General features: G+C 38.2%; 5 protein-coding genes across 7 annotated transcripts; 2 read left to right on the top strand and 3 right to left on the bottom strand.

Annotated features, from left to right (window-relative positions):
* Positions 1-965: 965 nt before the first annotated feature.
* LOC126794621 (uncharacterized) lies at positions 966-6,312 on the bottom strand. The gene is given in 14 exon segments (XM_050521384.1): positions 966-1,990; positions 2,086-2,397; positions 2,541-2,585; positions 2,699-2,817; positions 2,904-2,997; positions 3,312-3,473; positions 3,663-3,818; positions 3,905-3,952; positions 4,353-4,565; positions 4,676-4,801; positions 4,935-5,006; positions 5,115-5,564; positions 5,710-5,772; positions 5,846-6,312. Coding segments are annotated over 13 exon segments (2,118 nt in total). The 5' UTR covers positions 6,182-6,312; the 3' UTR covers positions 966-1,990; positions 2,086-2,163.
* A 114-nt stretch (positions 6,313-6,426) lies between these two features.
* LOC126794662 (uncharacterized) lies at positions 6,427-9,137 on the bottom strand. 3 transcript variants are annotated; one of them, XM_050521434.1, is made up of 5 exons: positions 9,032-9,118; positions 8,639-8,696; positions 7,766-7,951; positions 7,521-7,560; positions 6,427-6,684 (listed from the first exon to the last, which is right to left on the bottom strand). In XM_050521434.1, exons 2-5 carry the CDS (start codon positions 8,639-8,641, stop codon positions 6,602-6,604), a joined length of 312 nt encoding a protein of 103 aa, XP_050377391.1. In that variant the 5' UTR covers positions 8,642-8,696; positions 9,032-9,118; the 3' UTR covers positions 6,427-6,601. The 3 variants fall into 3 exon arrangements, with proteins under 3 accessions (XP_050377391.1, XP_050377399.1, XP_050377384.1); XM_050521442.1 differs by having other exon boundaries at positions 8,639-8,693; positions 9,061-9,109; XM_050521427.1 differs by having other exon boundaries at positions 6,453-6,684; positions 8,639-8,693; positions 9,032-9,137.
* Positions 9,138-9,976: 839 nt separating this feature from the next.
* On the top strand, positions 9,977-12,566 carry LOC126794651 (uncharacterized). The gene is made up of 6 exons (XM_050521417.1): positions 9,977-10,074; positions 10,173-10,297; positions 10,514-10,610; positions 10,704-10,813; positions 11,387-11,461; positions 12,237-12,566. Exons 1-6 carry the CDS (start codon positions 10,005-10,007, stop codon positions 12,285-12,287), a joined length of 528 nt encoding a protein of 175 aa, XP_050377374.1. The 5' UTR covers positions 9,977-10,004; the 3' UTR covers positions 12,288-12,566.
* A 1,812-nt stretch (positions 12,567-14,378) lies between these two features.
* LOC126794641 (uncharacterized) lies at positions 14,379-16,296 on the top strand. The gene is made up of 2 exons (XM_050521406.1): positions 14,379-15,881; positions 15,977-16,296. The coding sequence occupies exons 1-2, from the start codon at positions 14,403-14,405 to the stop codon at positions 15,998-16,000; spliced, it is 1,503 nt and encodes a 500-aa protein (XP_050377363.1). The 5' UTR covers positions 14,379-14,402; the 3' UTR covers positions 16,001-16,296.
* A 690-nt stretch (positions 16,297-16,986) lies between these two features.
* On the bottom strand, positions 16,987-20,034 carry LOC126794591 (putative leucine-rich repeat receptor-like serine/threonine-protein kinase At2g24130). Its single transcript, XM_050521350.1, has 2 exons — positions 17,562-20,034; positions 16,987-17,475 (listed from the first exon to the last, which is right to left on the bottom strand). Exons 1-2 carry the CDS (start codon positions 20,032-20,034, stop codon positions 17,069-17,071), a joined length of 2,880 nt encoding a protein of 959 aa, XP_050377307.1. The 3' UTR covers positions 16,987-17,068.
* Positions 20,035-21,383: the final 1,349 nt, after the last annotated feature.

Genomic DNA, 21,383 nt, shown 5'->3' with positions numbered 1-21,383 from the left:
TTTTCCCTCCATCACCACTTCAAAATTCTACATGATAAAAAGCGCAGAGTCAAAAGCTCCTTCTCCTTCTGTCAAAAGCAGCTTCTGCTTGTTGTGCATATATTCCTTTTATGGATCAATGTTCTAACTTTCTAAGCTTTCATGTTTGCTAGACATTCCTCTGATCATTTGATTAATCCTTAATTTGATGTCTTTAGTTCCTCCCCAGCCTGACACTAACTAACCAGGCATTACGCACTGGCAGTGGCTATAGTATCGAATCCCTGCTACTTTTAGCCGAAAGCTGGAGATCGATCGGCCCCATTGATATTGATGTACACCAACATTGATCGATTGGAAAAGTTCGTGATTCGGTGCGACAGAATCATGGAATATGTGAAGAAGTGCATGAGAAATAAACTTATAGGTTGAACAACTCTAACAGAAACTTTCAAGTCATTATATTCTGAAGAATAAAGCATAGATTGGACATCATAACTAACGATTTAAACATCTGAAATCTATATAAACCGAAGTATTGCAAAATATCTCCTAATGGTTCCTCTTCTGGCATGAGAACGTCTACTACAGTTTGTAACGCAGATGCAGCGAATTTAAAAGAATTGTATTATATATAAGAGGTCAGATTATGTTGTCTCACTCTTTTGTTAGTTTGATTTCAATAAATTAAAAACAGTTTGCCATATTAAAAATATATTATATATATGAGAAGTCCCTTTTGATAGTTTGGAATTTGGACACCTCATACGTTATGCAACTATCTGCTTTCAATTAGAAGTCAAAGCCTAAATTGAACTCTTTGTGAGACATCCCCATCTCTTTGGCCTACCCAGTTCCTCTTGCTTGTTCTTTCTGGATTTATTCACTTGTGAATCCTCCAAATACGAACAACTCACCATAAACAACGTTCATATGTATCATATACTGTAGTATTATCATGAAATCAATATAGATTAAGCTCATAATTAAGTAGTTGAACATGCATGTCATTCCATGTTACAATTTAAAATGTTCCTAAACAATATCAGAAAGAACTATGCAGTGATTACAATATCAATAATGCATCATTGAAATGCAGATTCTGCCAAATCTTCTTCTTGAATTAAAACTTGGAAAAGGACCAAATGATGAGGGCTCTTGTGCTAGAATATAATAATGGAATGCAATCATGGCGAATCGAACCCATGCATATGCCATGCCCAAAGCATGTCCCTACTATTAAACCAACATATGCATCTTCTATATTGTAGCTCTTCAAGGAAGAAAGACCAAGCAAAATCTGCTACTTGTTCGAAATTGTCACTATGTGCTTCCATCCCATGTGGGCAACAATGTCTACTTTAATTGTTCCACTAAATAACATGAGCAATGTTGATTATTCTGAACATAAATAATCCGCATTGACCATGTTGTCGTTCTTGTATTCATAATATATATGAATATACTCACCGATTTTACTTGTGTTTGGTTTCTAGTTCACAATGCACACCTTGGCTGCTTGGCAGATACTACAATTACAAAGAGGACGACCATTATGGGAACACAATGGTTCTCAAGTCTGAATACATTGCATGTACGTGTTTGACGTGCATTAAATAAAGAGATTAGATTGCAGATTATAAACTTCTAGAGTCAAAACGATGTACGTGATATATTGCAATATTTAGGTTTTCTGAAGTGGAGTTAAAACTTAAAACTACACAGGGTCCTGAATCTTACAGGATTTTCCCAAGTCAATGTCGCTTGGAACCTGGAGGGCGTCTGCCAATCTGTTCGTCTTTGGTTTTGTTTCAGTAGGAGAGACGTCTCTATATCATCAAACAGAAGGCTCATGTCATGGTGGCAATCATCCTCCTTTGCGACGAAAATCAAGTCTCAGCATTATATCCAATGCAAAAGAAAGTAATTGGTCAGATAAACTCTCGAGCGGGGACAGAAACTTCCTGTTCCATCATTTTGAATCCTTGACAGAAGTAGAGAAATTTCATCACTGCACAAGCATAACAACAGGAGGTTATGTTAAACATTACACACTAAAATAATCTTTTTCTTCTCTAGCTTCTTATGAATCATGCAAGTATCTACCTGAGGTCCCAAGATCTTCAACATAGATGATTGAGATTGTTTTGAACGCCAAACGAACTTGAAACCATGAATAAGCTTCTAGTATTCCAAAAATCCAGCACTTCGAGCCTTACCCAAAATTGACTCTATGCCATCACTACACAATCCAAAATTTTTTGCCACTGCAAAACCAGCATGCATACCATCCACAGCTGCACTTACAATCCCTCCAGCATAACCTGCTCCTTCACCAACAGGATAGAGACCTTTCAAAGATGTGCTCTCATAAGTTTCAGGACTGCGGGGAATCTGGATAGGAGAACTGGTCCTGGTCTGAAATGATATTATGATGGTGTAAGATACTGACATATCATTAGTGGTAACTGGTAACGAGGTACAACCCATTAGTTACATATCATCCTCGTAATATAAAAGTTCCTGAAAAAGCAATAACAACTTTCTGGTAGCTGGATTACCTCCACCCCGTGAAGAAGGGCCTCTTTGGAGATAAAGCCTGGCAACTGAAGGTTCAACATTTTAAGAAAACAAAAATATATTAGTAACGAGTAGCAGTCTAGCACATTAAGCATAAAAATACTGGAAGGATCAAAAACAAACAAAGAGAATTCTATACCTCTTTGTCAAACGCTGAAATTGACTGCTGCAAAGTCTCCGTTACATAATCAGGAAATAACTTGTGAAGATTTGCTGCCTTCACACCTAATCGATAACTTGACTGTGGCACAGATGTTACTGGAAAAACAACCCAACCTTCGCCTTATTAGCATATAATCTGATGGAACAATGACAAGATCAGTCAATATGATATAATAATATACCTGATAATTTATTGTCCATAAAATCTGTTACTGTCTGCACAGGTACCACAAAATTTCCACCTCCCATTCTTGCTGCTCTTTGCTCAAATTCTCTCTAAATGAGTACAACATCAGAACAAGTTTTGAAGTTTTAGGTCTTACGATGCTATTTTAGTTTAAATCATGGAGGAGATACCAATTAAACCAAAAAAGTATCAAATGAGCAACCAGACTTGATCTATCTCATATCACATTAGCAAAAGGAAAAGGAGAATATGGAAAAGGATTTGGGTTCAGGCCAAAATAAAATGACAAAAAAAAACCTTGACCTAGTTTTCAAGTTGCAATCACTTGTAACAAAAGCTGGAGGCACCAAATTCGGCACCTGTATACTGAATAAGAAGAGAATGGATCTAACAGCAAAGATACCTGAAACTCAACCCCTGCTAGAGGTCCATGGAGATTCAATGCACCAAAATCTTTCATTGAGACGGTCACAACTAGTGCAGCATTTGCCCACTTTGAGTCACGCCGAGAAAATGACATGCCATTGACACATATTTCAGATGGATTTGTACTTGTTAAAACAACCTGCAAATACCATTGTAACATATTACAGGTGAATCCATGATCATGCGTAATTCATAAATTCATTCAACTAGCCATTTGAAAGCCCATTAGTGGTTGGTTGGAAATCATTAAAACTTTGGATAATATGGTGCATAGAAAAGCAAAAGCAGCAATGGGATCATCAAAAAACTCAAAAACGGAAAGAAGTACCTGACCACCAGGACACATACAGAAGGAATAGCAGCTACGGCTAGTTGCATGCAAAGCTTCAGCCCCGTCCTCTCTACTTACGTACTTTGCAACCTTGTAATCTGCCACTGGTACTTTACCGCGTCCTCTGCAAACCTCAGTTGCCAATCCAGAATACTGCTTGGTAGAAAAAATTTATATGATCAGAAAGAATGTACAAAGACACATTCAGAGTTTCAAATCAAGCTGAATATGTAACCAACCTGTAAGCTGTTTACAGTTTCTTGAGGATGCTCAATGCGCAAGCCAACCTTCAGCAATAAAGCTTTTATCAGGTTTACAAAGTATTTTCAGAACTCAAGCACAAGAAGCAATGGGATTTTACATTGATACTTGTCATTTTAGCCACAAAAGGATGGTATCCAAACTTCAAAAACAGATGGAAAGATAGAAGCTCTATGGTGACTATGTTCAGCCATATATCATATGTATGTCATATGCCAGAGACAACTACTTGATTATATTAATTATGCTACTGATTCACTACTTTTATATGCTTCAGTGCTGTTATCATTGAACACAACTATAGCATCATAAGTCTCCAGAAAGCATGGTTATGGTCGGAAGATTCATGAAAGCATGCATAACTACATAGATACATGTATCTCTGAATACTGAAATAAAAGGAGGTAAATTAAGTAAATAACTCACAGCAAAATCTTTCGGGATCAACTCAATGTTATGAGACAGAAGTGTCTGATAAAGATCCCGTGCAGAATGTCCTACAGCCAGAACAACAGCATCGTATTCCCATCTCTTACTACTAGACTGTAGCCTGTCAACTGAATCAGAAACTTTGACACCTACAACCTGGTCATTGTCCACAAGGAGATCATCCACCCTTGTCCCAAATTTGATGGTAACCTGAGAATGTGAGTAAAAAATTACAAACAATTTAGGATATGTAAGAAATGATAAACGTATATGTAATAATGCAGAAATGGTTTCTGGAAGAAAATGTATATGTTACTCACACCCAGCTTTAGTAAATGTTGCCGAAACTTGCGAAGTAGTGGAACCAACTTATCTGTTCCCAAATGAGGCTTTCCGTTAACTAAAATTCCTTCTGGAGCTCCAAATTGAACTAGAGTTTCCATAACCTGCGAAGCAAGTCTCAATCAACTCACATAATAGTGGATAAAGGCTTCATTTGAAAGGAAGGAGACCAAGTGATACACTTGTTAGCACACACGCATAGTTTAAATATCTAAAACTATAGAGAAGAGTTCTAACCGCCAAAACACTGCCACTGTTTCTTCCTATCCTAGTCACGAGCTTTCCATCACTCCAGGTACCTGCACCACCCTGCCACGAATAAGTCCTTGATAAATGATTCAATAGTAAAGATAAATGTAAGAATGTGTTTCATTGAACGAGAAAAACATCTAAGGTGAATCAAGTTATAAGTATAACCTCTCCAAAGCAGAAATTGCTTTCTGTTTGCAGAATCCGGCGGACAGCCAAAGCACCAATGTCACGCCCCCTCTGTTCAACAGGCTGACCTCTTTCTATCAAGGTGACATCTGCACCAAACTCCGCAAGAACAAGAGCAGCAAACAGCCCAGACGGTCCACTACCCACCACCGCAATTTTCGGTCTCCTAGCTGTCGGAAATGTATATGATCCTTGAGACCCATTCAGCATTGTATTTTCATTTACTCCCGAAACTGAACCCTGATCTACTTGTTTCAAGTCCTGTATAATACCCGTCAAATCTCCGGACTTCCTCACTTAAGGCATGTGTTCTACCAGCCCAACTTTAGGCTCCAACTCCGAAATGAATTCCCAAGCACGAGGCTCTAAACTTAATAGCTTATCAACATCCATTTCCACTATGTAAACGAATTTCGGTTCTTTCAGCCTCTACATACAAAGTCATCACAGTACTTCTTACTTAACCAAAATTAATCCAACTCTTCTTCATCATCCAAACAATTAATTACAGGAAAATAAAACTGAACCCCTAGGCTAAATGTAAGTGAGTATAAACAGTTAAACACACACACACCTTCCTCGCATCAAACGATTTCCGAACCACCGTGAACGCCTCCAACGGCAGCATTGAAGCGACCTGTGAAAGCCACAAAGATTAGTATCACTACCGGAACAATTGAATTTCAGTGAGCTCTTGAAAATTGAATTACCGGAAACTCAAGCACTTTGGCGATTTCTTCAAGCAAGCTCTGGGAGACGCCGAGGAAGTCCTTTCCGGGGTCGCGGTCGACCGGAACGGCGAGCTTGGAGAGCCGCCAGATGCCTTGGTGTTTGTTCTTGACGTTGCCGACGATGTCCGTGTGCTTCAATTTGAGGACCTTCCTCTCCGACGGGTATCTCTGCTTGCCGGACCTTTTGCCGCTGAATATTTTGAGTGATTGACGGCGAGGGGGAGGTAGAGCACGGCGGCTAGGGTTAGGGTTTGGAGGGCGGAGGAGATGGAGATGGAGGTGGAGAGAGCCAAACTTGGAGGGAAGAAGTGACATTTCTCAAGAGCTCTGGAGTTGTCTCTCTCGCGCTTCCTGGCATTTGAGATAAGAAAAATCCATACGACGCCGTTTTAAGGATGCAGAGAGCCAGCCGACGTCGTTTATGGCAGATCAAACTATACGACGGGTCGCTTCGCTGCAGGGTCGTATCTTCATCACATCTCAAACATGTAACATTCATATTAGATGTTTACAATACCATCTTTCACAATCACTGTATATGTTTTGCTTATTTCAAAGCATCCAATCATCTACAAAACTTTAGAATGTTTATCATTTATCGTGATTCTCCCACAATAACTAAGCACGAAATAATACAAGCAGAGGACTGATGGAAGAGGTGTAAATAACTGAGATCTACACTTGACGTGCTGAAGCTTTCGGCGAGTTAGACTTTCCGAGAGAAATATTCTAACTTCACCAATTGCCTGCATCTGCGTCATGAGATTGGTAGAAGTCATCTGGTCGTACAATGTTCACTTCTTCAAACTCATCGTCATCTGAAAACAACCGAGAAAACTTTTAAAATGTTGTTCGGAAACAAACACAAGTTGAGAAAATATCTACACAATGCACCTGTCAGTTAAATTTCAGAGCATATAATGCATTCCGAGTCTAGGGACCTAAAGGAATTTACAGATATAAATCCCAGGCCTTTGTTTAACTTTCAAGGATAGAGCACTAGTACTACAAACTGCGAGTAGTCTATACACTCATTATAAGAGGTTAAAACATGATTAATAGATATATCAGAAAGCTATTATATGAATTGTCAGTCGAGAACTAATAATAACTATATGCATTGATATGGAATACTCAAAGATTATCATAATAATTTTTTATAACGACAAAGAAAATGCATCTGTAACTCACACTGCTACTCCATGGGAAGGTTGACTATATAAAGCGCAAAGAAACACACAGGTGCATCATCCACAAAGGTGGCTCTGACACACCGGTATCAGTATTCACCCATTGGTTTGATCCATATAAACCACAAACAACTCAAAAGAACTGGATAAACATCTCTAAATACGAGCTTGGACTGAACTTAGGTTACAAATAACAAAGAAAATAATTAACCAAATTTAGCTATATATAGCTATATTTCTTCCCTGTGCACAGAATCATAATCCAAGCATCAAACCTTTGCTTACAAACAGACTCAAGTCAACATGATGGCACAACTGAAAAGAACCGTGCATATACCAGTACAATCAATTAAACTGCAACTACTATCTTTATTTTTCTTTGAGAGGAAAAAAATTACTATCTATTCTATGAGTCATATTTGCAAAAGTCAATGACCAAATTATAAAAAGATAGAAGACCATACCCTTTCTCAAGGTCAGTGCAACAATGCCATCATTTTCCACCTGGAAAGAGCAGAAAGGAAAACCGATTTACAATTATGGTAGATCTACATATCGAGTGCTCAGTTGATCATTAACTAGAAATAGGTCACAACACAGGAATGAAATATAGTTGCAGAGAGAGAGAGAGAGAGAGAGACAGAGACAGAGACAGAGACAGAGGAACAATGATAATCAACTCAAGTAATATGTAAAGGTTGTATGGTACCTTCTGGTCTGCCAATGTCTTTGAATCTTCCAGTACTTCCCCAGTACTGACTAGGATCAAGCGCTGATCATTTGCCGGTTGATCAATAAGGTTTTGCAATTTCTGCTTAATATCTAAAATTGTCTCAGTTGGTTCACACTGGATGAAGTACGTTGTCTTACTACGCTTCACACGGATATACATGGCCTGGGAAAAGGATGTCACTAATCAGGATATAGTTTCCCACCAAGTGAACGACAGTTTAGAGTCCAAAAACAACAATTACCTTGACCATTACAGGCTACAGACAATTTTCAACAATTTTTTTTGTTTTCTAATTATAACACAAAAGAGATAACAAAAGATCAGCTAAATAAATCTCCATGCACAGAGACCAAAGGGCCCTCAGCATCGGACCATATCCACAAGCTTTATAATCTTTTAAACTGCCATAGTCTGATTCAAGTTGTTTTCTGAAACATCCTTTCAAGTTTTCTCAAGTTGCTCTTTTTTCCGAAAGGAAAAGTCCAATCCTCTTCGTACAAAGAAGGTTTGATAGGCCCATTTGTGTAACATATAGCCAATAACAAGGCTTTACACGAGAAACTACATAAAGGAGGAGACATCATATTCTGTTACATAAGTAACAACACTAGCTTCTTCCCATACCAGGAGACCCATGGGACGTTAATTGAACTCACTGTCTTGTTTTATGTAGTTTTAATAGCAACTGAATGTCAACTAGATGTTCAGAACAACTCTAAGCAAGTAAATTTTTGGGTAAGAAAACAAAATGGCCCCAAGCAACTTAACTAACCTCAGGTTCTCATTCTACTCATACATATTAACACTCAACATAATTGTTTAAAGCAATAAAGAGGATCATACACACACCATTGTTCAACTGTGACCTCAAAAAGAGCACGAACCCGCTGCTGCCACAAAATTCCTGCTAAATTCAAAACCAATATCACATGCCCATATTATGCATCACCAATAGAATCACAATCAAGCAATATGTAACAAGGAGATCACAATTTGATTCATGATTCTGAACTCGCAATAGTATCCAACAAATTCTTCAGTAAACTAAACATGGGTAAACGTTATTTTCAGAAGTATTGCGTATTTCGTCTTCAATGACCATAAACTGGGAATTCTATATATGGGAATAGAAAGCAGAAGGACCGATTTGCAAAGATACGGTACTCTGAATTGTTTGGTCGGAATGAAGAAACCAAGACAAGAATAACATTAAAAACAAAGACGAGAGTTGAGATGTGCAACCTGAGAACGCGAGGAGTAGTTTTGCTGGCCTCAATGGCTTAACGAATCGAGTTCTGACTTCTGAGCTTCTGAGCTTTACCCCCTCCACCGGCTCTTCATTTTTTTTATCCCAAGGATTCCCGGTAAAATTCCCGGTAATTTCTTTTGGGTCTTCCTTGAAATACGCATTAAATAGCAACAATTTTTATTTACTAATAAAAATAAATGTAAAGCTAACAACTTACCAAAGCAATTAGTTACGAGCAAGATGAGAATACAGTGAATTTAGTATTAAGAATGGCTTCTTTTCATGTTTGGTATTAGTAAATGTGGAATAAGTGAAAAATCCGCACAAGTTAATATCGGCGGATAAATCATATTTATATGCATATAGCATGATGTTTGGCTAGTTTAAATCATCTAATTTTTGTTTTACTAACTACTTGTTATCACTAATGACTAATTCATCTGTTGTTATAGATGTGTGTAATCCCATTGCTCGGCAAAATCATGCATTTGTAAGAACATGAATGCATCATGTTAAAGACTAATAGACTATAGCCGGTCATATTCGAGAACAAATCTATAAATATATCATATGCGAGAGAATGATACACTACTAGTCAGTGATTTAAAATATTCAATTTACTTATGATAAAAACCGTAAAAAGTATATATAATATGCAATAGTACATTATATACTACAATATTATATATACTTTTTACGGTTTTTATCATAAGTAAATTATTCACTTCATCTCGCAATTGCATCTTATTTCACTAGCAAAGTATAGGGTTTGAAGGTGTTGATCATTCGAGTTAGAGTTCATTATTTTCGTTTTAGTATATCTTTCTTTTTTTTGGTACATAACATATATATTGACGTCATAAGTCCTAGAAAAAATTGGAAAGAAAAGCACGTAACTTACAAGGTTGTGAAACTTTATAAGTGGGTTCAATGTTGGTTTTGGAGTGCTTAGACTTGGGCGGCACCATGGGCAACACATCGTCCATGCTCACGCAGTACGACATCGAAGAAGTACAGCAACACTGCAATCACACATGTAACTGCCCAACAATCTCTCGCTCTTCCTTAAGTTTATCAGTGAATCATGAACCTTAGGATTCCCATTTGACTTTGATCTCTGTCTGTCTCGTCTAGTTTCGCAGCAGGAGATAGTTTCTCTGTATCAGAGATTCTGTCAGCTCGATCGCAGCGGCGGAGGTTTCATCTCCGCCGACGAGTTCTTGTCCGTACCTGAATTTGCAGTCAATCCTCTCTCTCAGGTATGCCTTTTCCCCAAAGAAAGGTTAAATCTTTTGTGATCTGGGAGTAGTAAAATTTCAAAGATTGATGCTTGTATTGAATCTGATAGCATACACGTGTGTTGGATCTACTCGTTTCACAATTGATATGCAATCAGCTTATAATTATTTTACTTCATGCATGTAAGTTTTCTGTGTGAAAATAGGATAATGTGCAATGTCATTCAAATCTTGCAGAGATTGTTGAAGGTCTTGGATGGATTGAACTTTAAGGAATTCGTAGCATTCTTGTCAGCATTCAGTTCTCGTGCAAGCTTGCAGCAAAAGATTGAGTGTAAACTTCGACATCAATAACTCACTTTTAGAACTATAAGATTGTTACTTCCATGTTTCTGAAGTGCAGTTTGGTTTGTTCATCTGTTTGTAGTTATATTCAAGGTGTATGATTCCGATAACAACGGTAAAGTCACGTTCAATGACATGCTGGATGTTTTACGGGATTTGACAGGACAGTTCATATCTGAGCAACAGAGGGAGGTTGGTCATTATCCAAAAACGGTTTCTGGCTACTTTATTTCTTGCATGGATTGCTTGATGCATATTTCAATTTATAATGTAGTACAGCTGACAAGGATTTGCCTTTTAAATTTTAGGCTTCATACATACTTTGATTACATTCTCACTAGAGTGCGTTATTCAATTATAAAGGAAGTGGTAGATGGGATTAGTACTTAGCTTAAACAAGTTGCTCTACAGAAGAGCATGTAGTACAAGTTAGCTGGAACATGTTTAATCGCCTAACATATTAGCTTCTCTTTTGAAGCTATCAGTCTATAATAATCTTGTTTTTTCCTAGGGAGTCAGTTTTGGTTTCATGAAGGATTAAAAAATTGGTTCATATGCCAAACAGGCGAAAACAGTACTGAACTCAAAGTAGTATGCGCTCTCTGCAGATTAATTGCCTTCTTGAAAGTATCTTCCAATATTACATCCATATAACATTTTTGGTAATTGAAAAATTCACTTTTATTTCTAACAAGTTGTTCTCATTCGAACTTTTGTGGAGCTTTTTGTTGCGTGTTTGATGTGTTTGTGTGCATTTTTCTACAGCAAGTATTGACCCATGTCCTCGAGGAATCAGGCTATACAAAGGAATCTTCACTAACCATATCTGACTTTGTGAAGGTAATGTACCTAATATAACTCATATATTTCAGTTGATGCACATGATTATTGAATATTGATACAGGTCATATGTCAGTGTGACATAGCTCTTCTTTCCTTGTTTCATCTTAACAGTTGCTTGATTAGCTGATTATCTTATATATCTGGATTAGTACACTGGTTATAGTCTTATAGATACAATGAATATAGATGTTGTTGATAAACAGAGTTTCTAGATAAATGTTTCTGCCATGTGCATGGGAACATGGATTGAATTATGGGACATAAGACTCTGAATCTTCATATTCCTTCTCATATATGAATTCCAAGCATATGCCCTCAACTAGAAGTAATAGCTTGCCCTTGCACCAGTCCTAGGTTATAGGCACAGACAGATACAGAGATGATTCGTATGTGACAAAACCTTAATGTAATGTTTAATATCTCAAGAAGTAGGCATGTTTTTCAGCTTTAATTATTTTCTTATCAATTTGCAGTTTTGTTGACCTACCTTTTCTATTTATTAGTAAACTTCGTGAGTGCTTCAGTTCCAGAATTAGCAAAGGTTTTGCAGCAACTTTATTGAAATTTTCTGTTTGGCCTTTTCAGACACTTTGAATTATTTATCAACTGACCTTGCATTTCAAAACACCTCTATTCATATTAGGAGATGGGACGTTCTGCTCTTGTTTGGATGTCTGTAATTTGTACATTAAGTTAGATTCATGTAATAAGATGCAGGAGGAATTTATGTCCGGTTATTTATGAGAAAACACTAATCCCTCATTGTTTACAGACTCTTGGAAACTCTTCTTTGAAGATGGAGGTTGAGGTTCCTGTGGATTAAAATGGGACAAATCTCAAAGCTAAGTTGCTCATGTATGTACCATGCATTTTGGGAGCTATCACACAACCTAGAGCCAGTAGAATTAAGTAGGATTGAGTGGTAGTTCAGCTTGTAGAACAATGTAATTTATGCACAGACCAGAAGGCAAATAATCTGGTTTCTAGTTCGGCTTGTAGAGTAATGTGATTTCTGCACAGCTTCTGTCATTATCTTGAAAAAATGTTTCTTTGTTTGAAAGGTGTTTCAAAATTACATTCCATCAACCTGAGGATTTGCTTGCGTTGAGTGTTGTGGCTAATGTTCATGTTAGTGTTTTATCCTTTTAAGCATCATGCTGACATTGGTAGTCAAAATCCACGGCCACATTCAGCTAAGCTGATGATGCTTATAAGTTTTGCCTAATCTTACATCATTTGCCACTTGCGTACATTACTATCTCGATATACTTGGAGTATTTATGCGTTATGGTAAACTGTCATCTTCAACTTCATACATCATTAGGATTTCCTTCTCCTCATAGACTATTCAGTTGGACTTTCACTCCCTGGACGGCACCGTCCTCAGCATTGCAATAATCAGAGTCTGTTGCGGGGACAAAATCAAATCAATTGGGCATGGAAAGCAATCAATTCTCAACACCCCAAACTTAAATTTCGTATACAATCGAGTTTATGACCAAGCTCTCCTCGCCCCTACCTTATTCATTGCTTGAATTGTTTTCCTTTTTTCTCTTCCACTCTGCTGTCCATTAATGAGTATGTCAACCACGCTTGTGCAATGTGGCTCCCCAAAAAATCAGAATATCATTTGCCGGAATATCCTGGCTCTTTCATGGGGTACAATGAATGATTCAACAAAATAATAACACTAGCAAAAGAACCTGTCTCTTCCCTTGATGATTTGGTCATAACACATCAATATTGCTTGTGCATGACAATGGACCGAAAGAAGACCAGAGCTTTAAGTCACTCAATTCCATACTCTGCGCTGTGTTCTAAATCCCAAATCCAGATTCTAGGTTGTGTTTTCTATCACCACATTCCAGGGTGTGTTACTATAATTCTATAACCATAATGTCTATTGGATTCTCGTTTATGATTATGATGATGGTTAAAATAGTATAGTTCGACTCATCCAGAGCTCTAGCCAAATAGATAAAGAAGGAAAGCATATATAGTTGACGAGACATATATATAAGAGATGGTCGGCCATCGGCAACCAGTCGACTACTGCTGCCGATCCCGGTGGGACCATATTCTGATTTGTAGCCGTTAGAACTGCCACCAACGACTTTTTGAAACATATAAATGGCCCCTGAGATAGCGGTTGCGGGAGAAAAGGAACACGTAGAGGCCCACCTCGACATGATTAAGAAATCAGATTAAGGCCTCCAATCGATGGCCATGCTGGAGCTGTAAACACGATGTAATACGACCCCGTTTTGGGTTTCATGTGTTTAGGTTCATACACCTCGTTTTCATAGAGAAAACAAAAAAGGAAAGACAGTTCTGTTCTTCCTATTCATTCAATGCGTTCCTTCTGTTTCAGATAATGTTGCCAAACCAGTGCTGCTTTTTAAGGAAGGCAAAACAAACGTAAAGCTTTGTGATGAATAGACGACGAAATATTTAATCTTTGGTATGTAATGCATTTTCCTTGGTCATTTCCATGTTATTATATCATTTATATATATGCTCTAGAATTCTAGGAAGGAACTCAGAGCCTTCGTTGCTGTTTCTGATTTTGTATTCATTATAGATCCGAAAAAGTTCGATTTTGTTGGATTTGATGTTTTGTTTAGAATCTTGCATGTCTTCAAATTGTTCGTTTCTGCGCTCGTGTTGTTCTTCTTGTCGTTTCTGGCTCAATATCTCACAAGAGTGAATCTTTGGCAGCGATTTTTTTCAACTGTGTTTTGCTCTGAGAGCACATCCCACCAGGTAACATTATAAATTTATAATCCAGTTTTTCAATATGATGATTTGAAATTTAATGCCATAATCAACACAATCTATGTCAAATATTAATTCTGAAGCAATGTTTTTGATTCTTGATAGCTGATGGCATTGCATTTGATTCTAGAATTGCTGCAACATTGAATCATAACTAGCTGAGATGGCAGAGTCATTTGGGATGCCTGAGACTGATATAACAGCGCTGACTGAAGCGCTCAAGTCTCAACAACACCTTCTGCAGAAGCTTTATGCTGATCTTGATCAGGAAAGAGAAGCTTCATCTACTGCAGCTGATGAAGCTCTATCAATGATACTGCGTCTGCAAGGTGAGAAGTCTGCTATGAAGATGGAGGCCAATCAATACAAAAGACTGGCCGAGGAAAAGATCTGTCATGCTGAGGAAGCTCTAGCGATTTTCGAGGATCTAATTTATCAGAAGGAAATGGAAATTGCTTCTTTGGAGTTTCAGCTTCAGGCTTATAGGTACAAACTCTTGAGCCTGGGTGTCAGTACTGAATTAGGTACTGCCGAAAATGTGTATCCGGAAAACTTGTTGCAGCAAAGAGGTGATTCTGGGGAAGGGAGTGGTGTTAGTGGGACAATTAGAAGAATCAATTCTCTGCCTCCACTTGAGCTTCAGGATTTCCTCAACAAGAAATGCTCTATCGAAAGAGAGAGTGAATATGTACCAAAAGAAAAACCCATGATACCAAAACCAGAGTCTGCGATGAAAAAGGGGGACAGAAAGGTGGACAAGGAAGTTACTTTCCAGGGCCTTGATACGGAGAGGAAACCGAGGAATGCTTCCAGTGGCAACCTCAATTCGATTTGGGAACAGATTAAGAAGTTAGACGACCGAGTGAAAGAGATATCAGATTGTAAAGATTCTGGTAGTAGAGGAAAATCTGTAATTTTGAAGGGTCCAGCTAGGACATGTTCGTTACCTCCAATTCCGAAAGTAATCCCAAGCACATCCAATGATACAGAAGGTGAAGATATTATTGCTACCCTGGATCGAGTTAATCGTAATGAAAATGTGCAGAAAAGGGAGACAATTACAAGTACTTCATGCTCAACTGGCATCCATGATGTCTTTGAAGTTCCACAGAGCTATGAATGCAGTCCTAAAACCTTGGACAGTCCTAAAGCTTTTTACAGTCCTCAAGCTTTTGAAGGGGAGAAGAAAGAGCTTGATATGTTGACGTTTGGTGTTGAGAGTTCTAAAGCTTTTGAAGGTGAGAAGAACGCATTTATTGGCAAAGAGGATTTGCCATGTGATGAGATCAGTGAATTGCATGTTCAAGATGAGACAGAGAGGATCAAGAAAATGTTTCATGGCAAGTTACTCGAGAATAGAATGTTGAGTCGAACAACCACTGTTGATTCAACTGCAAGGGAGAGAGTGGCTGCTGCGGTTACTGAAAATCAAGCCAGATTTCAACAGTTGTGGAAGAGAATAGAGCGGCTTGAGGGAGAGAGAAGTAGTGTGAGAAACGAAATAAGTCATGCAGGAGAAGAGGAGATGAAGTTGTTTAGGGATATACGCGAGCAACTTAACTTAATTCAGTCTGAAATACATAGTTGGAAGCCTAAGCAACCTCCTCCACAGGATGACAAGTCCTTACATATTGTTCAAGAGGTATGAGTTTGTGACCTTTTTTCTTTACTGTACTTTTGCTGCCATTTGATTGACATGTTGATGATATATTGCGGTTTCTTAATTTTATTGAACAGGCAATGCTACATTTTTGGCTCTGATTCAGCAGTCATATCACCAATGAAATCAATGTATCATCAGTTTTGAAGATTGCATTTGCAAAAAAAGGAATTTGTAAGAGTATCCTGACTTTGTCTTCTCCAGTGACTGGTGTGAATGAACCAATAGATCGATTCTTTGATTTGGATACAGAATGTTAAATTTGCATAGTGTGCATTATGGACTAGGTGCTGACAAAAAAATGTGTCTTCTTAGATTGTACAAGGAATGCTTCGATGTAAATTGTTCACTGTTGCAGATTGTAACATGTAAGTCATATAGTCTTATATTGATCATTGACTGCTGTGTACATAAGATTCCAAGTTCCTAAAAGTGCCAGGAGTATTTCCAGAAAGTCTAACTAACTGGTGTTTAGTTGCAGAGGAAAATTGGAATAAGTACCAAAAGGTTTAGTAAATTAGTAAAACTAGGGAACAGAAGAACTCAGAAAATTGGGTAGCAATTTAGTCGAAATGGAGGACAGAAAACAATCAGAAAAAGACAGTTTCTTTAAATGTATGTGTGTGGTGTATTAAAATATTTTTACAGGACACCCTTTTTTTTTCTTTACCCTCTGATCTGAAGCAAACCAAAATGTTGCAGTTACTTTTCTAAAGAGAGTTCTCTATTTGTATGGAACTATGGCTAACTAGATTCATTGAACTGGTTGATAATTAGGATATTAGCACCCAGACCTTCCACTACTAACCTTAAAATAGGCCATTCTATATCAAGGGTAGGTAGAAAGATAACTAAATGCGTTTTGGAATGTGGATATCAAATCTGTGTTGGTTGCCACAAACACAATACTAAATATTATAGTGGTTATCTATAGTACGAAATCTTAATTTACTGGTTTCTTGAATCAGAGTAATATCTTTCTCCTTTTTACAATGAATTCTCAATATACTTCTCTAATTATTTAGTTACAGAAGGCACTGAAGTCTAGTCTAAACCACATAACTTGTACAGATTCAAGAAATAGTTGCCACAAAATCCATTAGTAAGAAATAAATGAATTCAATGATTAGTAAAGTATTTCAACAAAACTGTTCTATCACATTCCAATATTAGACTGAATCAACCGTAGTGTCCACTTCTTCGATCAACAATGCTGATGAAGGATTGGAGATGTACTCCTTCACCCGGCTCATTTCATGAGCGACATCCTGCATATTTGGTCTCAGTGAAGGATTGTGCTGTGTGCACATAAGACCAATCTCAATCAACTCCAGAATCACATCCCCCCATATTCTGTTATATTGCTTCGGCATTGAAGCTGGGGCACACCTTTCTACTGCTTGTTGGACTATAGGCTCGAGCCTCTGGGGGTACTGAGTTTTAATCCATTCCTGTAAGCTTGAACCTTTGTGAAATTCAACGTCTGTTGGTCGCCTTCCTGTAACAATTTCTAGCAGAAGCACCCCAAAGCTGAAAACATCTCCCTGAGTCGAAGCACATTTTCCCATTCCATACTCTGCATGTAGTGAAAAATCCAATTGATTAATACTGGCTAGCAGAATGTGCATTTGAATTTTATCATTTTTGAAAAAATTTACATACCAGGAGCTATATAGCCAATGGATCCACATAAAAAGCCATCTGCTGAGTTGAAAGATGTCGAATCAATCATGGAAATAGTCTCGTCTTCACCTTTAACCAGTCTTGCGATTCCAAAATCAGTAACTAAAGCTGTCATGTCTTCATCTAGTAGAATGTTGCTCGGTTTGAGATCACAGTGTACAACTCTGACAGGTGAATGGTGGTGCAAATAGGCAAGTCCTTCAGCTACATCACTGCAGATGCTCACCAGCTGGATCAGATTCAATCCACAGTGGCTTGATGACGATGAGTAAAGATGCCTCTCGAGGCTCCCATTCGACATCAATGGCAGAACGAGAGCCTTAAAGTCCGGTCTACTGCAAGTTGTGATGATTCTAATCAAATTTCTGTGTCTGGTTCTCTTCAAGACTTGGCATTCCCTTTTAAAGCTTCCAGAAATCTCTTCTTCTGTCTCCAAATCCAAAACTTTGACTGCAATCACTGTGTTATCATGAAGAACACCCTTGTATACGTGTCCAAATCGGCCTGAACCTATCAGGCTTGAAGCACTGAATCCACCTGTGGCTTCAATGAGCTGCTCATATGAGATTCTCGGGTACTTATGCTCTTCTTTCCCTTCTTCTTTGTCATCATCTTGCAATTCCCTTTCATTAACAAGTCCCAGGTGCCTTTGGATTTTTGATCTGTGCATGAGGGGGTAACCAACTAGGCAAAAAATGGGAGTGATGATCAATGACAGCAGGACTGAGAGTATAGCCAAATGATGAGAATTCTTCTTTTTGCATCTTGGCATGCCTTTTATTGAGCCACAGAGGCCAGCATTTCCGAGGAAAGAGTCTACAGTCAGCAAAGAAAAGGCGCCTTTGTTTGATACATTCCCAGAGAAGCTGTTGAAAGAGAAGTTAAGTTCCTTCAGAGTCAAGGATTGCTCCAGAGACTCTGGTATTTCTCCAGCCAACTGGTTTGAAGATACATCAAGTTTCTGCAGAAAAGGCAACTTTCCTATTGATTCAGGGACAGGCCCTTGTAAGGAATTTGATGAAATGTTGACAGACTCAAGGGCAATGCAGCTCCCAAGTTGCGAAGGGATTGTGCCAGAAAGATTATTGGAAGACAGGTCTATTGCTAGCACCATGTCCATTTTACTTAGCTCCATGGGTACCTCTCCATGTAAGTTATTACTTGACAAGTTCAAGTATAACTTCAAGCTCCTTAACCCTGCAACTTCACTAGGAATCACCCCGGACATTTGATTGTGAGAAAGGTCTAGTATCTCTAAGTTGATGCACTTTCCTAGACTTGGTGGTATCGTCCCTGTCAGTTGATTGTCGTAGAGCAATAGCCTTCGTAACTGGGAAAGGTTTTCAAAACTATCTGGGACTGAACCAGAAAGCTTGTTTCTCGATAAATCTAGAAGGCCTAGATGGGGAATACCACCTAGTTCAGATGGAATCTCACCAGAGAGTGAATTGTTCGACAGGTATACCCGTTCCAGCTTTCTCATTTGGCATAGTTTGGATGGGATTGTTCCATTCAAATGGTTACTGGACAAGTTCAAGAGGGTGAGGTTGACAAGGTTTGAGATGTGAGGAGGGATTGAACCATAAAGAAGATTATCATCTAAATGAACTTGTACAAGATTGGTTGAAAGATCACCAATAATAGGCGGTATCTCTCCCCCTAGGTTATTCCCAGCTAATTCAAGCTCTTGAAAGTTAGAGGCATTAACTAAAGAGGTAAGAAAAGGTTCAAGGTTAGTGTTACCATCATGGCTCACAAAGTCATTGTAGGACATGTAGAGGTATTGCAATTGTGGCATTTTCGCTATAATCTCCGATGGCAGCTCCCCACTTAGCATGTTGGACTCTAAGTCAAGCCATTCAAGTTTCGAGGAGTTTGAAAGTGCTGCAGGAACCTGTCCAACTAGATGATTGGACCAAAGTAGAAGAAACCTCAGTTTTTGCAGCTCACATCCATGTAATAAAGGAATTTTTCCGCTCAAAGAATTGTTAGACAAGTCTATGTACTGCAGAGAATTAGATGAGTGATTGCAGAAAAGCGGCATCGGAATTTCTCCCTCTAGCCGGTTGCTTCCTAAATCAAGATACACCAATCTGTGAAATAAACCAAGCTCAGCTGCAATGTTTCCTTCAAGAAGATTTGATGATAAGCTGAGCTGTGTGAGCTGAGAAAGAGAGCCTAGCTCTCTTGGAATGTGACCTTCGAACAAGTTGCTTGACAAATCAAGAATGGTCAAGGAAGAAAGATTAGAGAGAACTGGTGAAATAGTGCCTCTTAAGGACTTTCCACTAAGATCAAGCTCCACAACTTGGTTTCCGGCATTGTTGCAACTGATGCCAGTCCAATTACAAAAATGAACATCGTCCAAATTAGAATTCCAGTCCTCTAGAGCATGGTGAGGGTCTGAAACAATCCCGGACATGAATGAAACCAACGCTGCCTTGTCTCTCATTGCTTGAAGATGATGAACATTTTCTTGGCTTGAAGCAGCCTCGGCAGCCACGAAAATGATGATCAAACAGAGAAAAGTGCAGATGAAAGTTCTATGATGAAGAAAACCCATCACGATTATGAAATTTGTTGATCAAATGAGCACAGCAAAGTGATGGGAAACTAGAAAGAGATGAAAATAAGAGAGGTTGGAATGCAATGAAGTAAAACATGCATGCACCAACTTACATATATGAGATTAAACGATGAAGCAGGTAGAATTTGATTTTGATAAAAACAAGTTGTGCCTAACTGCCGTTGAAGGCATTGGGGCGCCGGTGATGTTTGACTGTTGGAAACAGTGCCAATAGTAGTTGTACAAGTGTGGAATGGCAACCTGACAAGTCATCGTCTATAAAAGCCGTATGTACGTGGAGATGTAATGCTATACATGTCAGCATGATCACCTTGCCTAACCATTTTCATATCTAATTAATTGGATGATTATGCTGCTAATCAATTGATTCAGAGGCGAGTGTCGAGATTAGTGGATGGTGTGCTGTGTATGTGGGTTTGGGGGGATGTTAAGATAATATTGGATGATAAGCATGCTTCAAAATTAGGCTTCAAGAAAGAGAGGGGAAGTTCATCTGTGGTCGAGATTACAGACATGTAGCACGTCCCGTTCATATATAACATACATCATACTTGGTATGGTTTTTGACAAAAATGAATTATCTTGAGTATTAATTTTATTTCTAATACTAGCCAACAGGATAAACATGTCATATAATAGAAACGCCAACCAAAAATTTCGCATTAAGAAATCATAAAGATGGTATTTAAGTTCTTTGTACTTCGGTACGAGTAGGTATATATGTCGGCTCAGCAGCTCCAGCTTGTGCATTTAGACTTGGCACCACTATTCATTCAATTTCATTGATTGGCACCGTAGCACTAAGATGCACAATTAACATGCAACTAATTACTTAAACAATTAGAACACAACAAGCTCATAAAACCTAAACCCTAATCTATTTAGTGTGTTGTTGGCACAAATTTAAAATAATGATTGTGGAGTTAGGTTATATAGTTTTAGGAAAAAAGCCATATTTGATGATCAAGTAATCTTTGTAAGACTCAGAATGGGGTTTATCTGTTCATATGCATCACCGACGGACCAATTGCTAAGCTGGTAATCATTAACTCCTGAAAAAAATGACACACTGCTTTACAGAAGATGGACAAAGCTAGAACTACGTAGAAGTCCTACAAAGTCTAGAACAGCTTCATGCCGTCAGCTTAGTACTTTTAAAGAAGTTACCATATTTGAAAAATAAATAAATCATAAACTTTGTTTTTTAATTGTAG

Source organism: Argentina anserina, chromosome 1 (assembly GCF_933775445.1).
Source record: "Argentina anserina chromosome 1, drPotAnse1.1, whole genome shotgun sequence".
In the NCBI taxonomy this organism is placed as follows: domain Eukaryota; kingdom Viridiplantae; phylum Streptophyta; class Magnoliopsida; order Rosales; family Rosaceae; genus Argentina; species Argentina anserina.
This window is presented reverse-complemented; position numbering and strand designations above follow the sequence as displayed.

Bases quoted from the DNA above. Each gene is read 5' to 3' on its own strand.
- LOC126794662 (XM_050521427.1), bottom strand. The intron at 7,561-7,765 runs GTACCATACAAC...TGCTCTTTCCAG, and splicing joins AGACATTGGCAGACCAGAAG to GTGGAAAATGATGGCATTGT. The intron at 6,685-7,520 runs GTATGGTCTTCT...GGTTGTTTTCAG, and splicing joins TGCACTGACCTTGAGAAAGG to ATGACGATGAGTTTGAAGAA.
- LOC126794651 (XM_050521417.1), top strand. From the start codon at position 10,005: ATGGGCAACACATCGTCCATGCTCACGCAGTACGACATCGAAGAAGTA. The intron at 10,814-11,386 runs GTTGGTCATTAT...ATTTTTCTACAG, and splicing joins TATCTGAGCAACAGAGGGAG to CAAGTATTGACCCATGTCCT. The intron at 11,462-12,236 runs GTAATGTACCTA...CATTGTTTACAG, and splicing joins CCATATCTGACTTTGTGAAG to ACTCTTGGAAACTCTTCTTT.
- LOC126794641 (XM_050521406.1), top strand. From the start codon at position 14,403: ATGGCAGAGTCATTTGGGATGCCTGAGACTGATATAACAGCGCTGACT. The intron at 15,882-15,976 runs GTATGAGTTTGT...TTTATTGAACAG, and splicing joins CCTTACATATTGTTCAAGAG to GCAATGCTACATTTTTGGCT.
- LOC126794591 (XM_050521350.1), bottom strand. From the start codon at position 20,034: ATGAGAGACAAGGCAGCGTTGGTTTCATTCATGTCCGGGATTGTTTCA. The intron at 17,476-17,561 runs GTATGTAAATTT...CACTACATGCAG, and splicing joins CATTGGCTATATAGCTCCTG to AGTATGGAATGGGAAAATGT.